The sequence below is a fragment of the Symsagittifera roscoffensis genome, chromosome 2 (genome assembly GCF_963678635.1).
Source record: "Symsagittifera roscoffensis chromosome 2, txSymRosc1.1, whole genome shotgun sequence".
NCBI classification, from domain to species: Eukaryota; Metazoa; Xenacoelomorpha; order Acoela; family Convolutidae; genus Symsagittifera; species Symsagittifera roscoffensis.
The window spans coordinates 25,753,772-25,765,156 of NC_087063.1; the positions used below are offsets into that span (position 1 = coordinate 25,753,772).

At 36.8% G+C, this 11,385-nt stretch overlaps 1 protein-coding gene across 4 annotated transcripts in view; it reads left to right on the forward strand.

The window, feature by feature from the left end:
- The window catches only part of LOC134840448 (uncharacterized), a 75,071-nt gene extending 64,618 nt beyond the window's left edge, over positions 1-10,453 (forward strand). For all 4 annotated transcript variants that reach the window (XM_063856257.1, XM_063856256.1, XM_063856255.1 and 1 more), the window contains exons 8-10: positions 3,959-4,105; positions 9,584-9,701; positions 10,003-10,453. In XM_063856257.1, coding sequence (XP_063712327.1) covers positions 3,959-4,105; positions 9,584-9,701; positions 10,003-10,298 — 561 coding nt within the window. In that variant the 3' untranslated portion in view covers positions 10,299-10,453. The remainder of the gene's footprint in view (positions 1-3,958; positions 4,106-9,583; positions 9,702-10,002) is intronic.
- Positions 10,454-11,385: the final 932 nt, after the last annotated feature.

Here is an 11,385-nt window from a genome sequence, read left to right on the forward strand (position 1 = left end):
CTGATCTTGGCTATTGAAAGAGTGTTTGCTCAGTGGTATTCATGATAAACTGTTTTGTATGTCTTTGTTGAACTGAGATAGGAAAAAAAACTAGAGAAAGATGGCCACAAAAAACCGAACTCCCTCAGTTAGCCTGAAAAATTTCTCTTGTACGTCCCTATGTTAAATACGCTGTTCATGTGTGTAAACAATATCCTTAAGTTTGCTGTTTCAGAAAAAAAAAAGAAATTTCCTGACATGCCGTGTTTTCGATTGCATCCTTCGCTCTAGAGACTCAAAGATTCCTCATTTATATTGAACTATAACATAAAAACCAAATAATTCATTTTTAAAGAAATACTATAAATAATTTTCAAGACCGAAAAGAAACTGTTATTGTAAGTGTTATTTCCGCGTTATCACAGAGCACACAAAAATTTACTCGCTTAACCAGTGCATAATCCCATTGCCAGGCTTTGAGGTCGCGTTATCGCAACCAACCTCGAGCGCTGGCGATATCGCAAGCAGGGCAAATAGAACTTTTAGTCTGAGTTCAATCAGAAATGTTCTAACTAAAAATTAGAAACAATTTTAAAAAGTTTTGATTTAAGTTGTCTCTGACATAGTTTGATTTATGGAAATTTTGAAACAAAATTGTGGAAAGAAAGGTTGTAATCCGAGAAAAGTTTTTCCTGACTGCAAAGGAATAAAGTAAAATTAATAGTAGAATAAATATATCATAGTTTAGTTAGTGCAGAGTTGAACGGCGCTGTAGTATCAACTCATTATATCTTTTGTTTTATCATTACACTAAGTATAAAAACTCAATTGAAAGTTTCAGTTTGTGTGACTGTTTGGAGTTTACGAATCTATTTATTGCTCCTATACGGTTTTTCCCTCTGGTGAGACTCTCACTTGTGCACTTCTGCTGCTGTTGTTAACCTCAACAAGTTTTCGTTTGATCGGACTATTGACTTTTTTGTACTTTTTCATTCCATTTTCCCCACTAAAGGCAACGGACACAATGCAATTGATGGTCACCGTTTCCAACTTTATGGGAGCAGCAGTTGCCTTGATCTTAACGTCAGCTTTTGCAATGTTTCATTCGTAATATTAAACATTAGGTTTCTTGTGTTGATCTTTTCTCGAAGCGCCATTCTATTTTTCCAGACTTGCGTTTTGTCCTCGAAGTAAATGGAAAACACCTGTTTCACCAAACAGGACATGACAAGCTTTCACACCTTCATTTTGACTGTTATACCCAAAAAACTCTTGAAAATTTTTAGGGTTACCATTGTTACGTCTCTCTCATTCTGCGCATCCTAAAGAGGGTTCAATATTAAAAAACTATCTTTTCTTGAAAATCTTTCTTGAGCATGCAGTCTTTCAGGCAGGTCTAGTTAATTTTTTTCAAACCCTGAATACTTTATTGTTGAGCACCTGAAATCATTTTAAGCCCATCCTTTTCTCTTTGTAACTCGCTCACCTTAGTGTCACTTGTTTTACTTGGGATGCTTGTGATTTTAGTATCACTTGATTTACGTTATTGTGACACCTCCGCGAGTGGCGTAGGCCTTTGCGGTGGTCTGGTCGGCAGTAATAGGATCTATCACGGTGTATCCTGGGGATTTGATCTGAGCTTTTGGGCTGTTGGCCTGGTACTTTTACTTCCTATTGCTAACATGATGTCGTCGTCGTTTTACTAAGACGGCTGCAATATACCAACAGTTTGGAATGAGGCCATTTCTACCGGCGTCAGTCGACGCATTGCCCAGATCTCAAAGACGTAAGTGCGAACCTTGGAGAGCATTGCTTCGGTAAACGTAAACCTTGAGGGTCACTCGATTTTTTTGCATGGCGCTTGCCATGTTTGGATCCGGCATTAAAAGCCACCAGACGCGTGTCATTAGTAGTCTAGCAGGTCTTCGGATAGAGACGACTATTCTCACAACTTTCTGTGTTAGTGGAGACCAGGAGCGGGGGACTGTGTTCTACAGAATCTCCTGATAATTGTGAAAGCTGTTTGTGGAAAATGGACTAGCCCAAAGTTGCCATGAATGGTATTCGCCACAATGCTTTTAGCACTGTGGATCCTATGATGTAATCTTAGGAAGCGTTTTTACCCGGTGATTTTAAAAGTTCGGGTTTGTAAGGTGGGTAGCTAGGCAACTTGATACCCTTAAAGAATAGTGCTCTTGGTGAAACTAACTCTCAGTGATTGCCATTTATGGCCATGTGAATACTGAGGACTCACGGAACCTTGGGCAGGAGTAGAGCTCGCAGCCGTTCCCAGCAAAACATCTTGTTATTCAACATCCATGATAAATAATCCGTCAAATAAATATTTTAAGAAATTACATGTAAATTTTGATAACAAAAAATAGGGGAATTACTAGTTAAATGAAGTCGATGGGAAGGAAATCTAATTGATTTAAGCTCACTTGTTTTGAATCAGATCAACCTCACGGTTCTTAATAATCAATTTCTTTTATCAATGTCAATTTTAGAGATTCTTTTTAAACGAAAATTTCTGGCCAGAAAGAGAATTAGCAAGATTTTATTTCATTTTAAGTTTCAATTCAAATTCTCGTCTTCTTTGCTTCTCGAGGTCAACCGACTGTTAGTTAAGTCTCGTGCTCTGTTTCTGTACGTGTTTTTGTCAAATAGAACAATTTCACACAAAATTTTAAAGTTTTGAAGTTCTAGTTTTTTTTGCATTTTTCTTTCTACCATCTTACAATGCTAAAATTGTTTGTGGCATCCCAGGTAATTCAGGCTTTGTCTCTGTGTTGAGATCTACTTTTCAAACTAGCGGAGCAAATGATTTTGGGTTGTCACACAGAAAAGACACATACATCCGTCAATACCAATTTTTATTTTTATATCAAATGTTTGTTTGTAATTTCAGGTTTTTGCCTTAGGAGAAATGAAGGTATTAGTTTTTTTTTTTTTAGCTTTTTAGCGTTTAGTTTTTGTACTTTTGATTGCCATGAACGGCTCTTGTTTTCTCTACGGCGATTTATTGGTACAAATGTGCTGGTTCAGATACCAAGTTAGCTGAGATGAATATGAACTTGCGAGAACAAGTGGATTGCCGTTGAATTTATAAAGTTTCGCATGCTTTATATTTTATTAACAAAGTGATCAATTTTGGCAGAAACCCCTTTTTGTCTGCTGACGTGATTTGTAAAACAACCGTCCTTAGGTCAGCACCATCTATCGTTTTTCTATTGGGAGCAGATTTTCTCCTGTGTTTTAAAAGGAATTGATTTTCCGAGCTATCACAAAACACTATCGAGACCTTAGTGTGCCAAAAATTTTAGAAAATTTTACAATTAAGTCAAAAATGACATTTGGACACGATTTGGAAAGTTTGAGCCAAAAATTGCGTTTTTTTAGCGGCCCCTATTTAGGGGCGGATCTAAGATTTTCACGACGGGGGCGGATATTCAAAAAAATTCGAAAATTTTGTCGACCTTTTTTCTAGGTCAACCAAATCGATTTGCTGAGCTCTCCTAAACCTTCCAAATCACTGTAAAGATCCTATTTTGACAAAATTTTCTGCCGCAGGCAAACGTTTGAAAAAACAGGCCAAAAAACAGCGTTTTTAGTAACTTTTTGGAAAATTTGACGCGTTTTTTTTGGCGCGCGCTCTTCCCTCAAATTTAGTATTTATTGGCGCCAAAAGCGCCTTTAGAAAAATTTTAGGGTCAGTCAGCCGAAAACGGATATGTCAAAGGGGGGCACTATGGGTCGGCAGGGGGTCGAATCCCCTTTTGCATCCCAAATGAGAATAAAACAAAGCATCATTCTCGGGCCGGAACCACGTGACTTGTGCAGCGACTATAGTAGTCACACATCTGATCATCTCGTGACCAAAAACTCACTCACGGCGAAGTTCAAGTCGCACAATAGTTATAGCAATTTAAAAGGTAGGGTAATTAGCTGTTGAAAATGTTGTTTGTTTGTTCATGTGCAGCTGTACATAGTGGCAGTGAGTGTGGTGGTTGAGGGTCTGACCATCTTCGACTTTGTGAGGTCCCAGTACTTCTACTTCTCAGAGGATCTCCTCACCAGTGTTGCCTTAGCCACGTGTGGATTCATTATGCTTCAAGTGGCAGCAGAGGTAAAAAAAAACTTACAACAAGTAGAACAAAATGTTCAGACCATATTCAATAAAAAACTAGAAAAAAAGATTGTTTTTAGTGAGCTGAGTAGTTTGGCTCGATAACTTTACCAGCGCGTAATAAGTTAGTGAATTATGCAAGATCGGCAAAATTATTTCTCAAAAAAATAATACCAAACAAAAACATGAAAAAAATAAGATTTTAAGAAAGTTGTCTAATTTTTTCTACAATGTAAGAAAAATACTTGTTTGTGGTTCCTGATTTTTCTTGGGAAAAATAGTTTTTATTTTTTGTTGAAAATATGTTTATTGCCAAATAAGCACTATAAGCGCTAAAAGAAGCATCCAAAACTATTTTTTTGGTAGTAAAATTAAGTTTTGTGCGCCTAAAAGTATTTAAAAATAGTTAATTTCCATAACACGAACTTTACTCGCTCGAAATTGAATTAACTTTTAAACGAATCACGACTGAAAGGGTTTTTATTTGGTATACCACTCGACACTTTCCAGTGATTATTTATGGTACCTGATTTTGCTTGGAATTTTTTACATCTAAAGGAAGGCCTTGACGCCTTGAGCTCATATTTGAAAACATATTTTCCTGATGATTGAAGAGCTTTTTGCTTTCTGAGGTATTATGGGCGTTGAAAATTGCCTATTTGACCAATTTGGACAATTCAACGCGCGACATGTTAACGCTTCAGAGCTACATTGATCTAGCTCAGAAATTGCTCCGAACTGATTTAAACAAGCTTGTGTTTTATTGTTTTGCTTCTATACGCTGAATGCGTCACTTTGCACATGACCTAGCGTGAGGAAGATTTTCAGAAAAAAATTAACTTTGATGTTCATTTTTTGGAAGTTTGACCAATTTTAAAAGTAACCAGAAAAACTAGTTCAGAAACGTAAAAAGACATTTGAACATTCATTGCTTCGCCTTGATTCGAATAGTCTTTTTTTTCACGCCTAAGATTTTTTTTCAGCTAGTTTACAAATAAGTATCAAGGAAGCCGTTTGTTGTCAGACTGCCCAGGTTCCAGTTTGTGGTTTTATGAAAGCGTGAAAAACTTATGAAAGCGGTTTTATGAAAGCGGTTTTATTTATCGCTACCAAATATTGGCACTTCTAGACTGCGGCGACTTCCAAAATTGGGGTAATTCCAGACCACCGCGACCAAAATTTAGTATTTACAGACGTTGCAGACTGATATGCGCCGTGTCGGACACGACTCAAAAAAAGTTATCCGCAACCGGGGCAACCAAAAAAATACTTTATTGCGACCGGCGCAACAGGAGAAAATTTAAGCTCTACTGGCGCTGATTTCGCGACCGTTGCAATTTTTGTGCGCTCAAAATATTCAACTAGTAAGTTTAGTTTAAATAATCCATATATTGATTGCTATATGACAATTATTGTAATGCATCTGAGAAATGAGTGTTTCAAAAGAAAAAAATTAGCTTCTAATGGAAACTCGGTTTTTTATTTGTTCATTATTTTCTGAGACTTGAAGCTTCCATTGAGTTATCTTTTCAGCAAACGTTTACTTTCAAATAACGATTTTCAGACTCATGCTTGAAACCATGTGTAGTTTCTAAGTCCAGATTTACTTTAAATCTGTCGCGACCAATTTTAAGTCAGCCTTCTTGACTTTCTGCAGAAATTATCGCGACTCAATTTCAGACTACACTGCGACATTTTTCAGACTAACGGGACCAAAGTTTCGATTTTTCTGCAATTGTAAAACCCTGTCTACACTCATGATTCAGTCGCGGAATTAACATCATTTTTTTAATCTAAAAGGTAGTCGCAAATGGTGCATATACAAAACAGTCCCGTACAAAACAGTCCCATACAAAACAGTCCGAAACATCAAAAAAAAGTTCTAAAAAACAGTCCCATACAAAACAGTCCAAAACCAGTTGAATTTCTTGACCTTGATCTTTTGGCGCCGACAGAATTGATCTACGCTTTGAAAACTCAAACAGGGGCAATTAAAGATCAAAGAGCCAAATTTGGAACAATAGTTTGAATGAAATTCAAAGAACTCATGGTATAGTGGTTAAAACGTTAGTCTCAAACTTTAGAGATCAAACTATCGAAACTCCGGCGGCACAAAATATTTTCCAATTTACCGAAAAAAGTTGAAATTCGGGTAATATGATAGCGGGTATAGCTAGGGTACAACAAAGGGTTCAACCTTAGAGGGTTGGGCGGAGGGAAAAGAAAAATCAACACCTTGTAAGTATTCATTATTTTGCTGGGTTCAAATCAACTCTAGCTCAATTTTGAAAAATCAAGAAAATTTTTGGGAATCACCTTAAAGAAGACTGAGAAGGCGACAATAAGTTGATTCCTTTTTGTCGGGTAGCAGAGCGTAAACAATATGGATAAGGCATCCTTCAACAGAAGCGTGTATAGTATAAATCTGATAGAAAACATTGGGAGCAGTCGACAACGTTCCATCACAGAACCAGTCATCCGATAAAGATAGTAAGTCTAATCCAGGTAACGTGGCGAACACAATAAACCATTTTTGATCTTGGGGACTAGAATCGTGAAGAAGGGACTGCTCTACATCGTGGATTTTCTGTAGAGCTAGCGGCAGTTCAAAGCCAGTCAGCGATGTTGGCTCTGCCATCTTTGGTCTTTTTTTGCGTCGAACTCTATTTACAGCTCGCTGATTAGCAGAATAACTAGGTAAATAAACAGCTGTTTCTCGGTTCACATCACTTTGGGCTGCGAAAATAGTCTGCCGCGGTGTTACATTGGAAAATGCTGCTCGATCTTTAAGTGTTTTTCTGAACTTACGTTTTTCGATGGCAGCTGGATCGAGGAAGTGGCAGTGATCTTTAACGATTTCAACGGAGTCCTCCTTTATACGCACACGGCCATTGCAACTACTTTGTGCGCAGCGCCAGGAAAGGGAGTCGTCTGCCAGTGTTCTGTGTTTAATATAAGCATACCCTCCAAAAATCAGTAACTGAGAATTTTTTTTTGTAAGTATGATTTACTTCGATAGATAGTGAATTTCGTTTCTACTGAGTGTTGTCAAGTGTTTGCAAATGAAACAGATTGAGCAATCTGTCTCTTTTTGCTTGGATTAAAAAAAGAGTCCATTTTCTTAAATTGCGCTAACATTAATGTTTCGAATATTATTGCTTTTATTGAGTGGCCGCTGCCGTTATCTAGGTTGTTCTAAATTCTCTCCTACACTACCTATTGTTATCCGGATTAGTTGGAATCAAAATGTGTTTAACACGAGATAAATGTACTCATCAGCTTCTAGATCAATTATCACTTCGATCAATAGGACTGTTTTTGGACTATTCTTTGGACTATTTTTGGGACTGTTTTGTATGGGACTGTTTTTTTGTACTTTGCTATGTTTTTTCGGCCCAGGTGACTACCTAACTAAATGGGGCAGAGCACGGATTCGACGTAATTTTCACTCAAATGTCGGAATCTCAACGATATTTCGGATGGAAATGAGAAAAGCGGTTTGAGATTGTAAATTCAACCTAAAGAGGCTATGAAAACAATAAGAATCACCTATTGCCGTGCATGTAGCTCGGTTATGTCCGATGAGTTATTTTAAGCTCTTTTTATGTGCTCAGTTTCATTTTCTAGAATTCTGCAACATGAAATATAAGCTAATGCCTTCTGACGAATTTTTGTGATACCTGATCTTTCGAAGTAAAAATTATAGAAAAACTAAAACAACCAAAGCAAAACTCCTCTCAGTTTTTGTAGTGCAAGATGTTTTGGGGTCAGAATTAGTGTATAGAAAAACTTTGTCAAAACCTCATCTAAATTACCACCTAAGAGTTAATATCATTTGTGCGCTCTTTATTCTAATTTGGTTTGGTATTAAGCTTATCAGACTGATTTTCCTCGACAACCAGATAAGTTGTATCGAAATTTTTGCCGGTGAAATCATGACTGGGAGCGGTTGAGTATGATATTTAGTTCGACCCCCTCTTGAACTTATTTGTATTCCAGAAATTTTTGTGGAAAAAAGTTTCTGAACTCGAAACTGTTTTCATCTTCAGTGGTAGAAACAAAAAAACTAAATCACGCATGATTTAAGATGGCTACGAAGTAAATTTTGCTGCTTCAGTTCCTTCCGCCAAAAAAAAATAAAAGTTCAATTTCGATGCAGCAATAACTAGCAAAAGGATCTAACATTTTCCTTATAAAAATGTGTGGGTCTCTTTTGGGTCACCCACACTGATTTTACGAGATCATCTGAAACACTCAAAATTCCTTATTTTCTCGAAAAATGGACTTTTTAGTCTAGCTGCCAAAATTTGCGGTAGTTTCCCTACTCATGCAAGAATTTTGCAAGATTACTTAAGAGAAGATTCATCGCTTTAAAAGATATTGTGAGATTCTTGCAAGATCTTGCGAGATAACCTCCTTTAAAGATAATATTTTTTTTACAAGACCTCTAAAGAGTTTTAATTTTTTTGGCAAAAACAACTCTGCACGCGAAAAAACCAAGTAGCGTTCTTGGAGGAAGAGCAATTTTAGCTAATCATAAATACATACAAACGGCACGCGGGGAGGCTGACGCCAGAAAGCTTTTTTTTTGTGATAGGTGGCTATCCTTAAATTTTGATCGACAACTTTGAGCTAAATCTCACTATAGAAAAAAATCAATTTTTAACAAATGAGAGCAAAAATTTTAAGACATAAATCCAAGCAAAGATAATTACTAACAGCAAATGATGAATATTAAATCAGGTTTTCCCTCAATTCCGTTTTTTTCTATTGGTTTTTCTGATGAGTCGTATGTCAATTATGCTGATAACCTTTTCTCTGATTGTAGTGACTATGGTAGTGGCTAGTGGCGGCTCTCATTTGGAGTTTTTTAGTGCATTTAAGATAACATTGTTTGCAAATAAATCCAAAATTGAAAATCTCGATTACCAAAAACAACTAAGTACCCCATCTAGAGCGCCGCTTGGCCGCAAAATTCATCTTGATGATCGATGTTGTAGTCTGCTGATGACTTTATTTTTAAATTATTTTCAAAATCAAAGAAAATATACAAGTGCATTTTTCAAAAAAAAGAAAAGGAGTTTTCTCGGAACTCGTCACAGAAATTTGGAAAGAACGAAAAAAAAGAGTATATGAAATAATATTAACTTGTCGATGACAATTTAACATGGTAAGGATCTTTTTTTTCTTGGGTGTGTATTGTTTTTTTCTACTTTTTTCTTCCACGCTAAGTTTGGTACCACAAATAATCTTTAAAACAGGTCAAGTGAATTATCATATTCAAGCAAAAAGAATAAAAGTTTCAAAAAGGTGTGTCAGTGCCGAGAAAAACCGGTCAGAATTTTTTTTAGATTTAGTCAAATTTTTAGGGTGTAAAGCGATCGAGTATGAAAAAATTAGTACTTTAGACTGAGAAAACTTAGTAGAAGATCTTGCAAGATAACATCACTCGATCGACAAGGCTTTCGCTGACTTCAGGTTTCGGAGAAGGGTCTGGAGGCACTGACGTTTGGCATGCTGATGACTAACTGGACCATCAGTGCCAGCTTCAGTGTAATCATTGGCAACATCATTTCAGCGCCATTCCGAGTCAACGGTGCGTTCAAAGATAGCAACATCAAATTTTTTAAAACTTAGAACATATGAAGTTGAAGGAAAATAAACTTTGGATATAGGTTTTTTTTCAGATAAAATCGGATGCCACAATAAACGTCGCATGGTGTCCGATGATTTATCAAATAAAGCACAGTCTTGATTTTACAATTAATATAGTTATCTTTTTTAACGACTTTATCTATTTTAATAATACTTTGTTTTATGGTGTGTGTGTGTGTGTTTTAACCAAATCGAAGAAGGTGAAAGCCTAGTCCTTCAACATAACAAGGCTCTTGTTTCAGACGACGAAAGATACCACCGAGACTCACTAGAGGATAGATGGGCCGTGTTCGGGTCAGTTCTCGCTGCCAGCTGCGTCAACGTCCTCGCAGTTCCCGTCTTCGTGTTACTTTGTCCCTCGGACCGAAGTGAAGTCAAGGCACTGAAAGCGTCTCTTGGTAAATCAAAACTACAAGCCCAGATATATGCTGCAGTGTTTTGTCTTGGATACGTGTTTATATTTGTGTTCAACGCAATGATGATGATGCCGCAAACTCAGTGTTATGAAATTATTGGCGGAGAAGGCTGCAACATTTAGTATGATTTTTGCAAATTTGTAATTTTTGGAGTTTATAAGTTTTGTAAACTTTCAAAATTTTCATTTTAAATTTGATGTATTTTAATAAACTGCTGCTACATGATGTAGATAACAATATTCATATACAAACTATTATCTGAGGTACAAGCAGAAATTTCAAGCCTTTCTTATCATTTTTTAACAGTATTTAGCAATTTTGAAACGTCTCATGTAGAATTGGCTGGCTAACTTAGCTTGATAGATTTTTATCATAAATGAAACATAATCATGGGCTTTGGTTACTTTGTTTTACTGCTATTAAAGTAGCCTCTCCCATTCACCATCTGCGACCAATTGTGAACGCGCATATTAGATTTCCTGATAATCCACCAAGTTTGTTGAATACACCGGGCAGGTTCCAGAAAAGGCTCCTCCAAGAAGTGGAACTTGCAAATGCCTCCAACCTTCCTCCTAAAAAGGGGCAGCGCGACCAAAAAAACCGGTGTTTTTGGTCATATCATTTTTAGGAACGGCCTGGACCCTTCTCTTATTACAGTACCATTTCAGAGATCAAACCAATATTTCACTCAACACCAAACACCACTCATCGACTCATCAACTACTCACTCGCCCGCTCACATTAAACTACTCATATCAAATTACCCCCACGTCCCTCCCAATTTAACACACTCGACATCAACCAGAATCCCTGTCCAAAAAATTTCCAACCACAACCAAAAAAACTCCGATTCCCCCAAGCCCTACACGCAATACGCCAACAAATAATACACCACTCGGCATAACCGAAAGACCACCCACTTGATTCTATCAACCCTATGACTCATCTAGAAAACGTCAACGGCGGCAAGGCACCTGAATTTTCCTCTACCTAGAAACTAACAGAATCCTCATTGAAGTTAGACTACAATAAATTACGAGAAATCATGTCGCAAATCATTAATTTAGGTATTTTAAAACTGTTTTGTAATACTTGGTAAGTCTTTTGTAAATCGTTCACAAAATTATTCTGATTTGCATTGGGATTGTAGATTGTTTTTTTTTTACTTTTAAGGTTTCGTTTTTTTTGCAATAAATTTTGTTAGCACTT